Here is a 21,751-nt window from a genome sequence, read left to right on the forward strand (position 1 = left end):
TGTTCATATCCTCTTATCTAGAAATCCCCAAATTATTTCTTTAATTCTAGAATTCATACCTTTTACCAATGCTCTTTCTCACTTATCATCATCTTATCTAAAACTACTGACTTTTGAATTTTTTCTTAATCTGAGAGTTATTTTATGGTGTTTTGTTCCATAAGTTTTATCATAAAAATAATATAAGAATACATTATTTTTCTGAAAACTAGAAAGATGACATTCAATATTATGACAGTTTAAAGATTCAATTTTTCCAAATAAAACAGAACCCTTCTATTTAGATGGATTTTATTTTGCAATATTTATTGTATATTCAATTCAAATGTGCTCACTATCGGGCTAGGCAATTGAAAGTATAAAGTATGAAGCTGCATTTTGCGCTCTCAGTGAGGTTTAAGTCACAGGGAAATGAGGCATGCACACAAAATAATGAGAAAGTAGTATAATAGTTATGATCATTAGTTATCAAAATAAGTGAACAAGCTAATAATCATTGTTAGAATAATAATTGTAGTCTTAGATCTCAGATGCTTTAATGAAAAATGTTATCTTCAGGTGAACTGACAAATGGGGAGATAATAGAAAAACATCTGACATTCTAGGTAGGGAAAAAAAACAGAAGCAAATGCTTAAAAATAGGAATAAGTATGTATTCTGGGAATAGCACACAGAGACAACTTGATTTCAATACTTACTTTATGATGGAAATAATGTTTGTACTTTTATTTACACAGTCCAGACTCATATTTCTAAAACACTGATAATTTTGCGTTTAACTTCAGTGCAATGTGTAGACTAATACTTTTAGTGGGGAACAAGCGAGAGGAATGTTATTTTAGAAACTTTACTCTGGCAGCACTGAGTCATCATAAACTATTACTCTCCGATAGAATACTTGACTCTTGCAGTTAGTCATATCAGTTTATCTGACCTAGGTTTATCATGAGTAATCAGTTTATCATGAGTAATCAGAAAGTTACTCAGAAGCTTTATTGTGAATATTCACTTTGTTACAGTGAACGTGGATGTGTATGGGTGGGAAGGTAGTGTGCACTAGCACCACAGAATGTTCTGTTTTCATCTTATGTTTGAACTAATTTATTGATGAGATTCTCATTTCTATAGTATAAAAGGAAAATATTTTGCAGTTATCTCATATTTGAAAGACTTTGCCATAGAGAACTTTATGGTTACCCTCTCGGAAATGGATGAACTTTTCGTTATTTCTTATAAGCATATTGGTTTTGGCCTGCTTGACTTTAAAACTTTTTTTTGGTAGACTTAGAATGTTAATATTTAGATAGAGAAAATATTTTACTGAAGACATTAACTGTGTGACCAGAAAGTAAAATAACTTGAACATTTCTGTATTAGCTTTTTATCAGAGAATAACGTTTATTTTATTTGGAAAGTTTTCCTAAATATGAGACTATCCCCTATTTCTCAGACTAAGTGAAAATTTAATAAAATAGCTGCCTTGATAGGAGGAAAACAGAGTTCTTACTTTATAAGGAATAATGTATGAATCATAAAAGAAGAATGAGTGATCATGGGAAACATTTAGCTTTTCAAAGTTTCTGGAACACGTACCTTAAATGCTTTTGGGATCCAGTAAAGGCCAGGAAAGGCAAAGAGTTGAAAGTTTCTTGGATTTATCCTCTTACTTACATCATTAGTAATAGGAATAATGCATCTCAAATTTGGGCATTTATATAAAAACATGATTTTTAAATGGTAGTCTAGTATAAACTAGGATTTTGTAATGCTGTTTAAATATTTTCATATTACTTTGTTTTGAACATAGACATTCAGTCTTACTTTTTACTTATATGTAAGAGTTTTAACATCCTTGCTTAAAATATCAAATTCCTTCTAAATGAGATACAAAGTTAATATTAAACCAATACTTAAGTTCCTTTACACATTGTTGAGACAGACTATAAATGTATGTGTACTTTAGTTTATATGTTGTACTGATAGAGGTTAAAAGTATGACCCTATTGGTAATCTTTTTAAGCAAATGAAACTGTTTGGATGCTTTCCCAGGACAACTGGATTGCCCTCCAGGCGTATCTCTTCAATGCGGTCCCGGATGTAACTGGTGTCATTAGCCTTGCAGAATGTGTCATCTGTAATTGAAGCTATGTTGTTAAACTGAAAAAAAAAGAGGAAAAAATTATTCAGAAATCTGAAATCAACCTTTCATATGCTATATAATGGGTAAAGGAAACCTAAGTCAGAGGTGTGAGTGCCCCCTCACTTCAAATCCTTGTGTCAGATTAATTAGGAAATACTCAAATGTACACCTGGAGACAAATACAATCAAGAGCAGACTTCACACCTACTGTGCGGGTCTACTTGTTATGCTCTGGATGGAATCTGGACTTCTGGGAAGAAATTTCATGAGCCTAGTCTTTTTGATAGGCAGGCATTCAGCTATCACACTACTACAGTGATCTAACCAAACTTTGTATGTGAATAAGTGAGGTTCCCAATGAGTCACAGGATTTTGACTCATGGGTAATTAGAGTCAGATATTGTGAAAGGAACCATCATACCTGAAGGTGAATTACACGTAGACTTTCTGGTAAATTAAGAGGCACGGATTCCAGGGCATTATGGTCCAAGTAGAGGAAAGTGAGGTTATTCAGTTTCTATAAGGAAAATTTCATGTGAGTGTTATTGAGGTTCTGTACATTCTTTCACAGGATTCAAGCAATATGTATGTGCATATGAGTATGTGATTATATATACAGACTTGCATATTGATATAAATACATCAGTTGTATCAATTGTTCATATGGTAGTTTCTTGTTTGGGTTTTTTTCTGGCTTCACGTGTAGTGTATTTTGATCCTTTATGATGGCCAGTGGAGCTCTGCCACATACCCCACCTTTCTGTCCATTCATCTGATCTCTGAATATCCAGCTCTAATGCCAACTTTTGGTACTCTTTGGGTTTGTCTTGATAGGAGCTAATGAGGTGAGTCCCTACGTGGGATTGAATTTTGACCCTGGTGCTGCCGTACCCTCTCCTGTACCTCTGGAGTTTCCCATCTCAGTTCCACCAATTTCTAGCTAAGTGGTTACTCCTTAGAAATGTGTGTGCTTGTATTTTTTTAGTAGAGACGGGGTTTCACCTTGTTAGCCAGGATGGTCTCGATCTCCTGACCTTGTGATCTGCCTGCCTCAGCCTCCCAAAGTGCTGGGATCACAGGCATGAGCCACTGCGCCCAGCCTAAAAAAATTTTTTTAATTAGCCAGACGTGGTGGCAGGCACCTGTAGTCTCAGCTCCTAGGGAGGCTGAGGCAGGAGAATGGTGTGAACCCGGGAGGTGGAGCTTGCAGTGAGCCCAGATCGCACCACTGCACTCCAGCCTGGGCGACAGAGTGAGACCCTGTGTCAAAAACAAACAAAAAAAGAAATGTGTGTGCTTAGCCAGGTGTGGTGGTCCATGCCCGTAATCCCAATTTTTGGGAGGCCAATGCAGGCGGATCACTTGAAGTCAGGAGTTCGAGACCAACCTGGCCAACATGGCGAAACCCCATTTCTACTAAAAATACAAAAATTAAGCAGGTGTGGTAGTGCATGCCTGTAATCCCAGCTACTAGGGGGCCTGAGCGAGGCAGGAGAATTGCTTGAACCCAGGGGGTGGAGGTTGCAGTGAGCCGAGATTGTGCCCCTGCACTCCAGCCTGGGCCACAGAACGAGACTCCATCTCAAGAAAGAAAAAAAGAGTGTGTGCTTAGCAAGATGTTTCCCAAAGCAGTTTAGTAAACAGCTTGATGCAGGTTTTTTTCCCTAAGGGCTTAATATTGGATTATTCTTCATGATCAGTAACCTATTATTGTGTATAATTGTAATTTCCCCTGACATTACTCTTTTACCTTATCTTCAATATGCATCCTGTGCTAGATTTTGCTAATTCTTTTCTGTGTTGCTATTTTAATACTTTCTTAAGCATCCTACCCTTCCACCATATGGGCATCAAGCTCTGGTCTTCCCAGTCAGTCTCATTTACATGAGTTAGAATAACCTAATTCTACTAGTGACTGTAGCAGCCTAGGACATTAAACAAAACTACAGGGCAGCTGAGTTTATTATTTTCTTTTCTTTTTTTTTTTAGAGATGGAGTCTCGCTGTATTGCCCAGGCTGTAGTGCAGTGGCATGATCTCGGCTCACTGCAACCTCCGCCTCCCAGGTTCAAGCAATTCTCCTGCCTTAGCCTCCCAAGAAGCTAGGACTACAGGTGCCCACCACCACACCCGGCTAATTTTTTGTATTTTAGTAGAGACAGAGTTTCACCATGTTGCTCAGGCTGGTCTCGAACTCCTGAGCTCAGGCAGTCCGCCCGGCTTAGCCACCCAAAGTGCTAGGATTACAGGCATGAGCCACTGTGCCTGGCCAAGTATATTATTTTCATACCAACTTGTCATAAATCCCGTCTGTAATTCCTGTGTAAACCCCAGAATATTCAAACGTTCTTTTTGTGAAATGTTGATCAACTCCTTTTCTTTTCTTTTTTTTTTTTTTTTTTTTTTTTTTTTTGAGACTGAGTCTTGCTTTGTGGCCCAGGCTGGAGTGCAGTGGTGCAATCTCAGCAGCTCACTGCAACCTCTGCCTCCCAGGTTCAAGCAATTCTCGTGCCTCAGCCTCCCAAGTAGCTGGGATTACAGGTGCCCACCACCATGCCTAGGTAATTTTTGTATTTTTAGTAGAGACAGAGTTTCACCATGTTGGCCAGGCTGGTCCTGAACTCCTGACCTCAAGTGATCCGCCTGCCTCAGCCTCCTAAAGTGCTGGGATTACAGGCGTGAGTCATTGAACCTGGCCTGATCAGCTTTTATAGGTTTTTAACATGTCTGTTATTCAAAGAGTGACCAACTCAAATTAATATTTTCAAATTACAACTTTAAAACAAAAAAAGGCCAGGCACGATGGCTCATGCCTGTAATCCTAGCACTTTGGGAGGCCGAGGTGGGCAGATCACCTGAGGTCAGGAGTTTGAGACCAGCCTGGCCCAACTCCCATCTCTACTAAAAGTACAAAAATTAGCCGGGCGTGGTGGTGCCTGCCTGTAGTCCCAGCTACTTGGGAGACTGAAGCAGGAGAATTGCTCAAACCTGGGAGGCGGAGGTTGCAGTAAGCCAAGATTGCACCACTGCACTCCAGCCTGGGCGACAGAGCAAGACTCCATCTCAAAAAAAAAAAAAAAGGTGTTTCTGCTTTTAAAAAGTACCCTAAGAGTCCCTTAACTTCTGAGTTCCTTATAAGAAACATCAGATGAACTCTGATGTAACTTTAAAATGTCCCTTAAAGTTGATAAAAGATACCTTAATTGTAATGAAAAATGAAAAAATGGACTATTTCTACACTTTCTAACAGATTGTACATTTTTGACAGAATTTACTTGTGTGTGATTATCATATACTTTATGATAATGAATATTTGATAGTTTTAGGTCCTTTCCGAGGTTACCTTTAGAAACAAGAAACCTTGCCTTTTGAATGAGGTTATGTCTGTTACCAGGAGTGGCATGATCATCATTTTATCTGGGGAATGATTACATCAGAGCTATGGAAATCCTGGGCTAAAGTGATTACTTCTGTAGACCATGCATTTTGAGACAAATTGTCTACCTAAACCAAAATAGATTACCTTACCTTTTTCCTACATAATATTTCCTTGAATTGTTAAATTAAGAAAGGTATTTAATTCTTACTACATAAAAAATTTTGGTATTACATGGTATCATGAAATTCAAAGGCAAATCTCCCTATGGAATTTCATAGTCTAGTATTTTTAAATATTAAAAGTTAAATTCAGTATTTACTTTTGGATCTTTGTTTTTCTGGTATTTATAATTTGCTGACATTGTGAGGAAAAGGAAACACAGGAGTGTCCCATTTTGAGCTTTTGTAGACTGTAAGTGCCATGAGGGGGCCAACCATGTCTGTCTAAATAAATATTTGCTGTGTGAACAAGTGAAAAAATGAGAAACAAAATAGTCCCATGAAATAAAATAAAGGTTATATATTTTAGCTGAGATATGGGTATAAGCTGGGCTGAATGAGCCTAATAGGATGGTTATTTATTATGTAAATAATGTCTTCATTTTTTAAATCAAAATAGTTTTTAAGTGTAATCAAAATACAATTCTAGACCAAAGTTTCTCTTTTATCTATCATATTGTCACTCATACTATGCTTAGTTTTACTATAAGATACTTACTTTGAATGCATTTGCTTTGATTCCCCTACTCTTGATTTTGTTATATTTTGCATTAAATAAAGTGAGTTTGGGAGGAAGAACTGGAAGTTTTAGTAGTTGATTTTCAGCAAGTGAAAGTTCTTCTAACAGAGAAAGTTTTGAAAAAGTACCGTCTTCTATATCTTCTATCAAATTTCCCGTAAAATCGAGTCTTCTTAAGTTAGCTAGAGGGAAAAATATACAAAAAACAACTAAATAACTAAAATTCTTATTGTATGGACTGAAGAAAAGCATTTGTTTAACAGATCACTCAAGCATCTTTCATTTTTAGTGCCTGGTAGATCACTGAACACCTCTTTGTGCCTGAAATTGATGCACTTTCTGACTGGAGTCCTAGAATCTCAGGTTTGAAAGTGATCTTAAAGTTAATCGAGTCTTTTCATCTTTCTCTGTTCAAATTCCTCGGGATGGTCAGGCAGTTTGAAAGAAATTCTTATTTCAAATCATGGAAAGTAAGTATTACATTTGATTGGAATCATGTAATATTTTTTGATTTTTTTGCTGGCATGTTGCATTGTGATTCTGAGTATGTTATCTTAATCTTAATCTCTCTATGCCTTATCGCTTAACAACAACAAAGACAAAGATGTTCCCTGATTTGTTAAAGTGACACAGATTGAGAGAGAAATTCAGTATGTGTGTGTGTGTGTGCGTGTGTACTTGCGTGTGCATCACTTATATCTGGGATAATTAGGAAATACAATTGTTTCTTATTCACAGGAATCGTGTTCTATACAATTACCACAAGTGCTGAATGTGTAAATACTGAACCATTATTCCTAGGAGAAATACAGGGTTATGTTCCTGTGAGCCTCTGGTCACACATTTCCATCAACTAATTAGTACATAACTTTTTGTGTTTTTGCTTAAGGACCCTTGGCTTAATATATATTGTTGAATCATTAATATTGCAGTGTAACTCAATATGCCTGAACAAACCTTATCTAACATATTTTCCCTGTAGGCATGTTACAGCCTTTTTGTGCTTGGGGATGTTAGACGTCACTTCAGCACCATGTGTTGGGTCATGTTAAACAGCAAAATCAGGCCAGGTGCGGTGGCTTATGCCTGTAATCCCAGCACTTTGGCAGGCCAAGGTGGGCGGATCACTTGAGGTCAGGAGTTCGAGGCCAGCCTGGCAAACATAGCACAACCTCATCTCTATTAAAAGTACAATAAAAAAATTAGCCAGGTGTGGTGGCATATGCCTGTAGTCTCAGCTACTCGGGAGGCTGAGGGACAAGAATCCCTTGAACCCAGGAGGCAGAGGCTGCAGTGAGTCGAGATCACACCCCTGCACTCCAGCCTGGGCAACAGAGTGAGACCCTGTCTCAAACAAAAACACCTCCCAAAAAAACAAAACTCAATAAACAGCAAAATCATAAACACAAAGCACAAAAATGTGAAAAACATGTCATTAAATAGACTGTGAACGGTCTATTTATTTACAGTATGAAAACCGGAACATTTATTTACAGTATGAAAACCGGAACAGAAGACAGTGTTACCTTGTTCAGCCTCAGATGGGAATGTGCATGTCAAGTAATTCAAATTTTTTGCCACTCTGAGCGTGTCTGAGAATGACCATGAAAGCACCATGTGTATTAATTTTGGGATTATAAATAAATTTTAGCAAGTGGGTATTCACAAATACAGAATCCACAAATAACAAGGATCAACTATACTTTGGTCCACATTCGGGAGCTATCAGCGGCAGCATGACTCTGGTTACGGTTAATCTCATAAATGTATAGTGGGGCCAGTATGCATTTCTTGGTGTGATTTTTTTCAGAACTCTTGACGACGATATTAGGAGTCTAGAAAACTGACAAGAAACTAGTGATCTAGGACTGGGATTTGGTGCTGCAGAAATGGAGCATTCTGGTGTGCTTATGGCAACACTCTAATTGAGTTAAGGTTTGCTAGAAGTTCAAGATTGATAATGACCTGGTAAGGAATTAAATTCCACTGTTCTCAACACTATTTCCATATTAGAATCATCCAAGGAGTTTGTTTTTAATGATGTTGTCTGGGCCCTACCCCAGATCTGAATTACAACCCCTGGGAAGTAGGACCTAGTATCAGTATTTAAAAAATACTTCCCTGCCGGGCGCAGTGGCTCATGCCTGTAATCCCAGCACTTTGGGAGGCCTAGGCGGGTGGATCACAAAGTCAGGAGTTCGAGACCAGCCTGGCCAACATGGTGAAACCCCATGTCTACTAAAAATACAAATATTAGCCAGGTGTGGTGGCACGCACCTCAGCTACTCGAGAGACTGAGACAGGAGAACCACTTAAACCTGGGAGACAGAGGTTGCAGTGAGCCAAGATCACGCCACTGCACTCCAGCCTGGGTGACAGAGCAAGACTCCATCTCGGGGTGGGGCAAGAAAAAAAAAAAAACACTTCCCAAGATATTTTTAATATGCAGCCAGGTTTAAGAACCATTAAAGTAAGAAAAAGCGGTTTCTGTGTTTTTTTAGTGCAGGTAGAAAATAAAACATTGTGGTTGGAAAAGCATCCCAGTTATATTGGTGTTGTTCAGTGTCAGAGCAAGGGATCTTGAAGTATTGGAGTTGAGAAGATATAGTTGCCCATGTGTTAGATGGGCTGTCGTCATAGACAGTGAGGTCGCCAGTAAACAAAGATCACAGGGTCTGTCTAAGTGGAAAGATGATTCACCAACAAATGAATGGACTTTTGTGAAACATGTTTGATATTTATATACTCCAGGTGACAAACCTATGTGTGATAGGCAGCAACTATATAGAAACTTGTATTTATATGAGTTAAATACTAATAATCATATTTCAGTTTAACTTACGTATGTCTGCAAAATCTTTGGCAGTCAGCTTTTTAATTTTGTTGAATCGTGCGTAAAGATAGGCTGATTCCTTTGGCAAGGGTGGTACAGTATCAATGTCAACTTCTTCACAGTATACAGAGCCACTTAAACAAACACACAGCAGACACGTGGGCATTTCTAAATTGGGAAATAAAATCATAAAAATATGAACAATAGTTTGAAAATATTTCGCCTCTAGTAGTAAAATTATTGCTATTATGAATGCTATTACTAATTTGAAGAGATGTTTTACAGAATCATAAGAAAGATAGTCATGGTAACTCGTTACCTATGTTGTCTTGATAATTCACCAGAATAGTGTTTGAGAATCTCTTTTTATTTTGTTTTACTGGTAATTGCTTAATTGTTGAATTGATTGACAGTTACATTTCCTTATTTGAAAACCAAAAAAATTTACAAAGCGGGAGTTGAGGTAAACATAAGCTTGATTTATTAAGTTTGATGTGTGAGAAACATATTTCAGACTGGTGACAGTAGCTAGATTTTAGTAACCACTAGTTAAATAAGGAAACCATTAACTTGAAAATTAGAGTAATCGTAGGCACTGTTTGGATCCCTTAGCACCCCAAGTCATTTATTACTTTACTTGTCATGCCTCTTGGAACATTTCTTAATCTTTGTTTTTTATACCTTTTTCTGTTTTTGAAAAGTGTAGAGCTTTTTTTTTTTCTTTAGTTTTATTTTTCAGGGCATTTATTCTGCAGAATGCCTTTCAGTTGACAGAGGTTTCTCATTTTTGGCAGGAGTACCATGGATCCTCAGTGCTGTGTGTCCAAAAGCACATGATATCTGTTTATCCCATTCCTGATAATATCTTTGGTCACTTGTTTCAAGTAGTGTGTGCCGTGTTGCTCACTGAGTAAAGTTAATATTTTTTCACTTCATAACTAATAAGTAATTCTGGAGAAGTACTTTGAGAATCTAAATGTCTAGTGTGACATTGTACTTTCATATGCTAGTTTTAGCATCCATTGATGATTCTTACCTGAATCATTTGTGAGTAACCAAATAGTGATTGTCTAATTCCATCATTCCTTCTATATTTGTTAGTTGGCACTCTCTTCTTATTTTTTTATATCAATATGAACTTGTTTTATATATTTTGATATATTTTATTATTTATTTACTTACATATTTTTGAGACAGAGTCTTGCCCTGTTGCTCAGGCTGGAGTGTAGTGGTGTGATCTTGGCTCACTGCAACCTCCACCTCCCCAGTTCAAGCGATTCTTCTGCCTCAGCTCCTGAGTAGCTGGGATTACTGGCGTATGCCACCACACATGGCTATTTTTTAAATTTTTTTGAATTTTTAATATAGACAAGTTTTCACCATGTTGGCCAGGCTGGTCTCAAACATTACCTCAAGTGATCTGCCTGCCTCTGTCTCCCGAAGTGCTAGGATTACAGACGTGAGCCACCACACCTGACCTGTTTTGATATATTTTAAATATATTAAATAAACATGCCAAATTTTATTTTTTGAATTTTTTTATTTTTTTCTGAGACGAAGTCTTGCTCCATCACCCAGGCTGGAGTACAGTGGCGTGATCTTGGCTCACTGCAGTCTCCGCCTCCTGGGTTCAAGCAGGAGCCTCCCAAGTATCTGGGATTACAGGCATGTGCCATCATGCCCAGCTAATTTTTTTGTATTTTTAGTAGAGACTGGGTTTCACCATATTGGCCAGGCTAGTTTAGAACTCCTGACCTCAGGTGATCTACCTGCCTCAGCCTCCCAAAGTGCTAGGATTATAGGTGTGAGCCACCACGCCCAGCCTATTTTTTGAAATTTTAATTGATATTTTCATATCAACATGCATTGTGTCCCATGAGTCATAATCCATGTTTATTTTAATAATCAAATCGTCACAGATTAGGCAGTGAGTGCCCTTTCAAGCTTTTTTTCCTGCTACAGCTTTTTGTGGTTAGTTGACTTACAATTGATTGCATGTATTTAAATTGTACAAAATATACGATTTTTACATATGTATACCCCCATGAAACCTTCACTACAAGTGAGTTAATTAACATAACTGTCACTCCAAAAAGTTTTCTCCTGCCCTTTGGTAATCTCTCCCTCCCACTCTTATCCTCGAACAATGACTGACCTGCTTTTGGTCAGTATATATTAGTTTGCATTTAAGAGAATTTTATAGTAAAAGAATCATGTAGTATCTACTCGCTTTTCTGGCTTCTTTCACTCTGCATTATTATTTTGAGTTTCAATCTGTATGAGTAGTTCATTCTTCTTTATTACTCAGTAGTATTCAATTGTCTCAGTATATACAATTTACATGGTCATTTCCTATGGACATTGGGTTGTTTCCAGGTTTTCACTATTTCAAAGAAATTTATGTGTAAGTTTGTGTGGACTTATGCTTTCATTTCTCTTGGGTAAGTACCTAAGGAGTGGAATGACTGGGTCTTATTATAAATGTATGTTTTATCTTTTGAAGAAAGTGTCAAATTATTTTCCAAAGGACTGTGCCATTTTACATTCCTACCAGCAGCATATGAGAGTTCCAGCTGCTCCACATCCTTGCCAAAATTTGGTATGGTCTGGCTTTTTAATTTTAGCAATTGAAATGTAGGGCATGTTATAGTATCTCATTGTGTTTTAATTTGCATTCTCTGATAACTAATGGTGTTAACATCTTTTCATGTCCTTGTTTGGCATCCATATATTTTCTTTGATGACTTATCTTTTTTTTTTTTTTTCCTCTTACTAGTTTTCCTTTTGGAAATGAAACATTTTAAATTTCAATGAAGAACAGTTGGTTCCTTTATAATTCATGGTTTCTGTGTTGTATTTAGGAAATGTTTGCCGACCACCAAGACTTGACACTTTATTTTATTCTAGAAGTTGTATAGCTTAAGATCTTTACCTTTAGGTATGCGGTATACTTTGGGCTAATTTTTATATATGGTGCCAGGAAGGGTTAAGATTCTTTTTTGAAACATTTTCCTATAGTTGTCTGGTTCTTTCAGCACCATTTTTGAAAAAGATTATTCTTTCCCCATTGAATTGTGTTGTCACATTGTCAAGAACTAGTTGGTTACTTCATGCTAGCCTGTTTCTGGATTCTATTTTGTTCTGTTGATCCACTTCAACATTTTTATGCCAATACTGCAGTGTCTTGATTCCTGTACCTTTATAATAGTCTTGTTAGTATAAATCCTGCAACTTTCTTCTTCTTCAATGTGGTTTAGACTATTCTAGGTCCTTTATATTTTTAGATATATTTTAGAATCAGTTTGTTAATTAAACAAACAAAAAAACCTATTAGGATTTTGATTGGGATTGTGTTGAATTTCTGAATTTGGGGAAAACTGACATCTTAATGATATTGAGTCTTCCAGACCTTGAACATAATACATTTCTCCTCATATGTAGGTCTTCTTTAATTTCTCTTAGCATTATCTAGATTTCAGTGTACAGATCTTACATACTTTTTTTTTTTTTTTTTTTTTTGAGACAAGATCTCACGCAGTCACCCAGGGTGGAGTGCAGTTGCATAATCATGGTTCACTGCAAACCTTGACCTCCTGGGCTCAAGTGATCCTCCTGCCTCAGCCTCTCAAGTAACTGGGACTACAGGTTTGTGCCACCACACCTGGCTTTTTCTTGGTTAAAATTTTTGTAGAGACATGGTGTCACTATGTTGCCCAAGCTGGTCTCAAACTCCTGAGGTCAAGCAGTCCTCTCGCCTTCGCCTTCCAATAAACATCTTTTATATCTATTTCTTTCATATGTTTTGATGCATTTAAAAACATTTTGTCGGGAGGCTGGGTGCAGTGTCTCAGGTGTGTAATCTCGGCACTTTTGGAGGCCGAGGCGGGCGGATCATTTGAGTCTAGAAGTTTGAGACCAACCTGGGCAACATGGTGAAACCTCATCTCTACAAAAAATACAAAAATGAGCCAGGTGTGGTGGCACGTGCCTGTAGTCCCAGCTACTTGGGAGGCTGAGGCAGGAGGATTGCTGGAGCCTGGGAGGTCAAGACTGCAGTGAGCCATGATCATGCCACTGTACTTCAGCCTGGGTAACAGAGCAAGACCCTGTCTAAAAAAAAAAAAAAAAAAAAATTCCCTCATTATTCTTTGAGAACTTCCTTATTTTCTAAAATAGCAAGATGTCCCAAACTAACCTTGCATTTTTTCTGCCCAACCCTGAAATCAGCTATCTCTTCAGAAAGCATTGGGGTTTTTTTTTGGTTTGTTCATTTGTTTTTGAGACAGAGTTTTGCTCTGTCACCCAGGCTGGAGTGCAATGGCGCAGTCTCGTCTCACTGCAACTCTGCCTGTTGAGTTCAAGTGATGCTCCTACCTCAGCCTCCCAAGTAGCTGAGATTACAGACGTGTACCACCATGCCCAGCTAATTTTTTGTTGTTGTTGTATTTTTAGTAGAGACGGGGTTCCACCATGTTGGCCAGGCTTGTCTCAAACTCCTGACTTCAGGTGATCCACCTGCCTCGGCCTCCCAAAGTGCTGATATTACAGGCATGAGCTATCACACCCGGCCACCATTGGTGTCTTTTAGTGGAGAATGGTATTAGAAACCAAGATGTAGGTGCTGAGTGTGCTCATTGCCATTGAGATCAATGTTGCTTCTAGGCTCTTTCAGCAGAGACAGCTAGGAAATAAATGTGTGTGTTTATTTGTCTCTTTCTCCATAGATAATACACATACATGCAACATATATGGATAGAAACATATACAATATACATGCATATGTATAACATATACTAATGTGTATACATATACACACATAGAGATAAACAGATAAACATTTCTATATTTCTGTATCTCTTTATATATACAAACCCCGAGTTAATACTAGTATCTTCTATTCCAAACCGACTCCACAGCGTTCTTTCTAGCCTTCTGCCTTTCCATATTTGTAATGTTTCCCTGACAGTGAGGAACCTGGCTCTCATTATTTACAATATATTTACTTAGTTCTGGCACACTCATTAAGTAGTTCCAATATTGCTAAGTCGTAACACTGTGCATAGCAAACCTACTCACTGGAGCTTCGTATTTGTTTGTAGTTCTTTTTTGTCCTTAGCCTGAAGGTATATAGGCAAAATGCTGTGTTTAACAGTTACTTAGAGTTTTTTCCTCCTTTGGTGTGTTATTAATTTGAAATATAATTAAGTTTATGTTTGTATTCCAATTTGGGTTCTTTTTACCTTATTCTTGTTGATTTCATTTATATATGTATTTGGTTTTTTGACTGTACGAAACAGCATTGTTCTAAAAATTAAATCTACATTAAAAAGTGTATACGCAGAGAACTGCCATCCCCTCTCCCCCAATTTCTTTTTAGCCTGTATTTATTTTCACAGAAATAAGCAGATACATATATGTTTTCTTATATCCTTTTCTTTCTTACATGAAAGACGACATATTATGGATATTCTTTTACACTTTGTTTTTTTTTTTCACATAGTGTATCCTGGAAATCACTCCATGTTAATTCTTAGAGATCTTCCTCATTCATTTTTACAACTGCATAGTATTCTCTTCTGTTGGATTTACCCTTGTTTATTCAACTACTCTTCAGTATTTGGGCAGTTAAATTATTTCTGATATTTTGCAGTTGCATGCAATGCTTTAGTGATTTTGCATTTGTATTTTATTTTGGAGTATATCATCAAGATAAATTTCTCAAAGTTGGCCAGGTGCAGTGGCTCATGCCTGTAATACCAGCACTTTGGGAGGCCAAGGCAGGAGGATCACTTGAGGTCAGGAGTTCAAGATCAGCCTGACCAACATGATGAAACCTGTCTCTACTAAAAATATAAAAATTAACCTGGCATGCACATGCCTGTAATCTCAGCTACTTGGGAGGCTGAGGCAGGAGAATCGCTTGAGCCCAAATGGCAGAGGTTGCAGTGAGCCGAGATCATAATGCTGTACACTAGCCTAAGAGTGAGACTCTGTCTCAAAAAATAAACACTCAAAGTTGGTTCTTTTTTTTTTTTTTTTTTTTTTTTTTGAGACGGAGTCTCGCTCTGTCGCCCAGGCTGGAGTGCAGTGGCCGGATCTCAGCTCACTGCAAGCTCCGCCTCCCAGGTTTACGCCATTCTCCTGCCTCAGCCTCCCGAGTAGCTGGGACTACAGGCGCCCGCCACCTCGCCCGGCTAGCTTTTTTTGTATTTTTTAAGTAGAGACGGGGTTTCACCGTGTTAGCCAGGATGGTCTCGATCTCCTGACCTCGTGATCCGCCCGTCTCGGCCTCCCAAAGTGCTAGGATTACAGGCTTGAGCCACCGCGCCCAGCCTCAAAGTTGGTTCTTATGTCAAAAAGTAAATGCATTTTTTATTTTGTTGGATATTGCCAAGTTCCTGTCCAAAAGCATTGTGCTGATTTGCCTTCCTGCTGTCGTGTATGAGTGTCTTACCCCAGAGCCTTGCTCATGGAATATATTAATGTGTTGTCATACGTCAGTTTTTTCAATCAGGTAGGTTAAAAATGGTATCTCAGTGTAATTTTAATTTGTATGTCTCTGTGTGAGATTGAACATTTATTTGGGTCAAATCGTTTAAATTATCTTGTGAATTGTCATTTTTCCAGTGGATTTTTGGTTAATCTCTTTTCTTTGATTTTTAAGAGTGCTTTATAAAATTAGAGATACTAGCTCTTTATTTTTAGTTATATTATCTGTTAGCTCTTTAGTTATACTATTTATCTGTAGTATATGTTGCAAATATTTTTCACAGTTTTTAGTTGCCTTTGACTTTGTCACAGGTATTTGTAGGGTCAAATTTATTGTTCTTTTCTATTGTTGTCTCTGGATTTTGAGGCGCCCTGCACCCAGATTATTTTCTAGTACTTGTATGGTTTCATTTTATACATTCAGATTGCTAATCTATTTGGAGTTTATTTTTGTGTAAGGTATGGATCTAAATGTACCCCTCTTCAAATGGCTTTTTCTCCCAGCACCATTTTTTTAAAATACCATTTTTGCTTCAGTGATTTGGGTTGGTACCTTTAGTATGTACTCAATTTTCAAGTGTATTTTTGTCTGTTTCTGGACTTTCTATTCTATTTCATTGATCTTTTTGTCTATTCATATACCAGTATCACACTTTTTAAAGTATAGAGTTTTATAATATATTTTAATGTGTAATACATCTGATTCCTACATATACTTGTCATTGTTCACTGTTTCCCTTGCTATTTGTTATATGTTGTTCCATATGAATTCTAGAATCCGTTTTTCCAGCTTCATAAAAAAATTTATTGGTAATTTTAGTTGGATTGTTTAACATTTATAAATTTAGAAAGAACTGACATCTTTTTGATTTTGAGTCATTCTATCCAAGAAGAAGGGCTGTCTTTTGTTTTTTGTTTGTTTTGTTTTTTTGTTTTTTTGAGACGGAGTCTCGCTCTGTCGCCCAGGCTGGAGTACAGTGGTGTGACCTTAGCTCACCGCAACCTCCGCCTCCCGGGTTCAAGCAATTCTCTGCCTCAACTTCCCGAGTAGCTGGGATTACAGGCACCCGCCACCACGCCTGGCTAATTTTTTGTATTTTTAGTAGAGATAGTGTTTCACCATCTTGACCAGACTGGTCTTGAACTCCTGACCTCGTGATCCACCCACCTCAGCCTCCCAAAGTACTGGGATTACAGGCGAGAGCCACCACGCCCAGCCTGGGATGTCTTTAAATTTATTCAAATCTATTTTTACTATCATACTTCTCGTTTTTTAAGCTTTATTTTCTGTTATGGTTCATTTTCATTTTATTGTAGCAATATAGAAATTAATATGTGGTTTTTGTCATGTTTTCATGTGAAATAACGTTCCGTGATAGAGTAAGAGTAAACCAATACACAGGAATTATTAAGTAGGACTTGTAATTTGTTATTTCATGACAAGTTTTCTATTGTTGTAATTGAAATGTATGTGATAATTATTGATGTGTATGTATGTTTCTGTTCTGTGAGTTTCTTAAAGGCAGTAATTATATTTACCGTATACTGAGGCTGTACATTGTATTTGGCAAATAATCCTTGTTTAAGTATTTCTTGAATAGATTTTATATGGACAGAAACCACACTTTGTGGAGGCTAAGCTTTGGTTGTTCTCAAAAGTTCTCATTCCACATTTGTCACTTATAATGTGGGATGGCAAATGGTGTGCACTCCCAGTACACCTGTTTGACTTTATCATTGGAAACAAAATTCCACTGTTTGTATTTACTGTATCTTGAGTCAGTTTTTGATTACCACAAGGAATAAAGTCCATTATAGCTATTTATAAAGGATCCATTTGAAAAATATTTAGATGATACTTACCATCATTTTCTTTCCTGGGAGGTAATGGTGTTATTGCCTCATCTTTTTGTAATTGAAGACTTTTCTCATTGGGTATTATCACAGTTTCTTTTTCCTATTGGAAAAATAAAAGTTTGTTACCTAGCTTGATTAAGTCTGTGTTACTGTAAAACCGAGGGATCACAGGCACCTTCTCGTAGTTACAATTAGTGGCATTTCTTTTGTGCTCCATTAGGCTTTCATACATATTTCCATTTTATCATTTATTAAATTACAGTGTAAATATTTTTTAGCTTGTTTTTATTCTAGACTATGAGCTCCTTGAGTAAAAGAACTGGGTGTTTTTATTTTTATATCTCCAGTAGCTATACTCAGTGCTTAATAAATATTGAACTTATTGAAATTCCAAATGAAAGCTGGGTGAGAATTCCCTGAATTGGAATGAAAGATTTTCTGAAGTGAAACTATTCCTCAAGGGTCTTGTCTGAACTGAGTTTCTCATTCAGATTCTACCATTTTGAGCAAGACTAGAGCTCTAGCCATGTCACAAGTATAAACTACTGATTAAGGTCTTTAGGTCTCTTCTTGGGGTGACCCTTTAATTACCTATATCCCTCCATTAAGCCCTGGCTCTTGGAGCCCTTTTATTCCAGCTTACCTTATCTACCCTTAACACCTAATGGTGTAGGCCTTTAATTCTGGGGAAATTGGAGTAGATATAATTTAAATCCTCTCTTTCCTATTGTTGGAGAGTACGTTTTCTGCCATTGGATTACAGTGTATTATGTGGTGTCCTATTCTTTCTGTCCTTTGTAAGCATGTTCCATTTTAGTCTTGGTCTTGACTCCTGACTCTGCCCTTCACCTTCATTCTCCCATTTGTGAGGTGGTTGAACTTCTTCCCTCTACTCTGTGTTTGCACATCAAGTCCTGTTGGATTCTACTCCACTCCACAAATATCTTAAATCCTGCATTTATAGTAAGATAAAGAAACTTCTAAAGCCCTGTAAAGAGAAGAATCAGAGAGAAAAATCATCTCTAAACTCTTTGGGGATCAGGGAATCTTCAAAGTGTTTTTAATAGATTCAAATCATCCAAGTGAGCCAGTAGCCTATGTTATGATGGGCTTTTTTTTTCTTTAACTTGAAGCTATAATTAGTAATACCTATCCTTTGTGTCTTAGTGATGGGCAAAAATAATGCTATCATATTAAAAGCATTAACTGAAAGAAAGAAACTGTGGTGTTAACATTTGCTCATCGTGTACCCCTGCAAAAAAAGAAAAGAGAAAGTAGCCGTTGTAACTGGTCAATGTTACAGTCTTTATCATCCAATTTATAGTGGAGAAGAACTTCTGAAACAATCAGTATTGTTATATATTTGGCTGGATTTCTCATTTTCCAGTGTATATGTGTATGTGTCATACATAGTGGGCAACAGATACTAATGTGCTGTATTAACTTTTTCCTTATCCAGCATTCATTTCTGTGTGTCAAGAAAACCACAAGTAATTACTTTGTCCATAAAGGTGGAGAATGAATGATGTGGTATAACGTCACCCCTGCAGTGTTAACTCAATGACAGTTACAGTTACTTGGTACAAATTGATAGAGGGTCTAAACTGTTAAAACTGATTTAAAAAGAAAGTCCTATATCGAGTAGGTTTTCAGTTTTTGGTACTGTATGTAGATGGCATATATAAATTATTGTGGAATGCTATTGATATCAAAATAACCAGTACTCTTTTATTTATTTTCTTAAAATTGTTTTCTATAATAATAACCTTAAGCTGATAATTCATCTTTATTTCTCCATATACACATTTCTGCTAATTTATTTTTGAAGGCAACACAACGTTGCAAATATAGGGCATTGTGTAATATTACTTAATATATAAATTACAACTGGTCAGAGACCATCTTAAAGTCTAGTTTTCTTTAAGTTTTATTTTTTGGTTACTATAGATAATGTTTGGTTACCATAGGTACTATTTATTAATTTGAAAAGCATACATACTCTAAAAATATAATCTTAGGGACAATTATTATGAATTCATTTGAATCATTTAAAGTGATTTTCCCTTCCCCTTACCTTATCAGACACATTCAGGAAAAACAAAAACATGCATTTAAATGGGCAGTATTTTAGAAGCTAAATTTAGAGTAGAAATAAAGTACCTTAATATTTTTTCCATCCAGGTATTTATCCTCATAATCTTGGCTAAATATGGATTCTTCAAAATTATCTGTTCCATAATCATAGATAATGCGTGAGTCCTGCTGAGTTGGTGGTGCTGGCTTTATCAGAGGCACAAACAGTAACAGGAGAAGTGTAGACTGCAGAGTCTTCATTTTAGCAAAAATCAAGGTGACTGGAAGTTAATAAACTAGTGGCCTGCTGACTGTGGGACAAAACTCTCTTTTTCCCTGGAAATAAAAATTCAGACCATCGAAGCAATATTTAAAAGCTTAGAGGATGTTTTGGCAGGGTGTGCGCAGTAAGGGCCAGAGAACAGTATTTAACCCTTAGTGATCTTTAATTAGATGCCAGCAGTTTTCACATATCAGTGAGCATTCTGAAAAATAGTTTCGGAAAATAGTTTTATTTCTTCTCTATCAGAAATTCAAGAAAGATTGATAATTTTAAGTTTCTTAATTAAGTGCCTTCAACAGACATACTAATATTTAATTGAAATATTCTTAGGATACCTGTAGTATAAATAGTTAAAATGAAGTCCCAAGATCCTGTCTCATGTGAGTTAAAAATATCATATTTCAACTTAGCTACTTTATAAGAACTCTTGATTTGTATTGGTATGAACAGAAACAAGTTCCAAGAAAAGTTTTAAAACTTAAATTTAACATTATGAAAAGTAGTCATTAACACCTTTAGGTGGTACAGAATATAGGAAAAGCCATACATTTTAAATTTTCTTGGTTTTGTAATTTTAATAGGTGATCACAATTTTTAGTTAATAGTATTGTATTTTTAATTTAAACTATGAAAACTGAAAGAATAGTATTGCAGGCTGGAGGAAATACCGAACTTTAATCAAAGAACTTTGAGGAATGTAATAGAAAAGATTCCTTTAGGCTCATCAACGGATTTTCTCTGGTGGGTGCACATTTCAGACTTTTTCTTAAGTAACTTCAAACAGAATCACTCAGAGTTGCTGATGCTGCATTATAGATGCCAGTTTGTCAAAAATCCAGAGGTTGAAAATGAAGAATAAAATGGATTTGTGACTTTTGCAGCACCCTATTCTTGCCTGCGTGGATGTTAAAGTTATGCGATGATATACATAAGTACTTGTTAAAAATTAATTGTTTGAGGTAACTGAAACTTAAACCAGAGATGGCCTTTACATTTTTAAGCCTATTAGTTGAGTCACACTTTAACAAACAATATTTAAAATAATATATGAAAAGTAAGCCTACCGTTGTAGCTGTTTTGAAGTTTTTTGTGGTTTTCCTCAATAGATGTTCATGTCTGTGCATTAGCCCCAAGTGGGAGGGTGAATGAGAAAAGCTATGGCTTGATTTCAAACTGCTGAGTAAAATTTCAGGGCCTAGCAGCTTTAAGAACAGTTTCCATGTGATAGAGATCTTTGCCAGCATTCTTTCTCTAGGGTGAAATGCAGTGTGTTGTACTAGAGAACTGTGCTTAAGATATTTGTTGTAACTGCTACACTCAGTCCGCTTCAACTAATTGACTCTAAACTTGTGTCATTTTATTATTGTGTAATAAACATTCGTGTTTTGGTGAATATTAGTTTATGAAAATGATATAAAGTCTTCCTTTTCATTTTGGTGATTTCCCAGGAGATTTAACATCTGCTTTTTGAATGAAATAGAACACCAAATGAAAACATAGTCCATGTTGTTAATCTTATGAGAATTAAAAATACTGCCCTAATACCGTAATTAATGTATAGCCAAGAAATTTCCAGTGTAAAAATTAGTTTTAAGACAAATTATTTTATAGTTTTGTCATTTGGGGTTTTTCTCCCCTTTATTTTAGTTACATATAAGAAAAACTGATCCATAAAAATTAGCTTTTTAAAAGTAAATTCAATTTATAGTTTTTGAGGTTGATAGTAAAAGATACTTTTGTTTGCTGAATGAAAGAAACTTTATAAAATTACTTTAATATTGAAATTGGGTTTTAAAAGTTAAAGTGGCATTGTAGATACCATACAAGCAACTCTGAAGATGTTTTTAAAGAGTCACTTTTAAAAAGTTCCTCCTTGGTGCTTTTAACAATCAAATTAACATTTTCTTCTTTAATCTAAAAATTTAACAAATATGGATATATATTTTATTAAAATAGAAAA

At 36.4% G+C, this 21,751-nt stretch overlaps 2 protein-coding genes across 6 annotated transcripts in view; one reads left to right on the top strand and one right to left on the bottom strand.

The window, feature by feature from the left end:
• Nucleotides 1-21,751, top strand: part of CENPP (centromere protein P) — a 271,071-nt gene that overhangs the window by 56,639 nt on the left and 192,681 nt on the right. The window contains exon 6 of one of the 4 annotated variants that reach the window (XM_074017858.1): nt 4,130-4,287. The exons of the other annotated variants lie outside the window; for them this stretch is intronic. Within the exon in view, the coding sequence (XP_073873959.1) occupies nt 4,130-4,162 (33 nt within the window). The 3' untranslated portion in view covers nt 4,163-4,287. Of the gene's footprint in view, nt 1-4,129; nt 4,288-21,751 lie in introns of those variants that run through there. 4 annotated transcript variants of the gene reach the window in all.
• Nucleotides 280-21,035, bottom strand: OGN (osteoglycin). 2 transcript variants are annotated; one of them, XM_045372983.3, is made up of 7 exons: nt 20,856-21,035; nt 19,596-19,763; nt 17,442-17,535; nt 9,099-9,257; nt 6,236-6,438; nt 2,562-2,657; nt 280-2,157 (listed from the first exon to the last, which is right to left on the bottom strand). In XM_045372983.3, the coding sequence occupies exons 1-7, from the start codon at nt 21,033-21,035 to the stop codon at nt 1,987-1,989; spliced, it is 1,071 nt and encodes a 356-aa protein (XP_045228918.1). In that variant the 3' UTR covers nt 280-1,986. The 2 variants fall into 2 exon arrangements, with proteins under 2 accessions (XP_045228918.1, XP_005582312.1); XM_005582255.5 differs by lacking the exon at nt 20,856-21,035 and having other exon boundaries at nt 19,596-19,852.

This window comes from Macaca fascicularis, chromosome 15, assembly GCF_037993035.2.
Source record: "Macaca fascicularis isolate 582-1 chromosome 15, T2T-MFA8v1.1".
Lineage (NCBI taxonomy): Eukaryota > Metazoa > Chordata > Mammalia > Primates > Cercopithecidae > Macaca > Macaca fascicularis.

What these genes read in the sequence shown, in the direction of transcription:
- OGN (XM_045372983.3), bottom strand. Translation starts at nt 21,035, where the DNA reads ATGCTGGCAAAGATCTCTATCACATGGAAACTGTTCTTAAAGCTGCTA. An exon ending in ACTTCAAAACAGCTACAACG is followed by an intron (nt 19,764 to 20,855) that starts GTAGGCTTACTT and finishes GCTAAAATGAAG; the next exon opens with ACTCTGCAGTCTACACTTCT. An exon ending in TCCCAGGAAAGAAAATGATG is followed by an intron (nt 9,258 to 17,441) that starts GTAAGTATCATC and finishes TTCCCAATTTAG; the next exon opens with AAATGCCCACGTGTCTGCTG.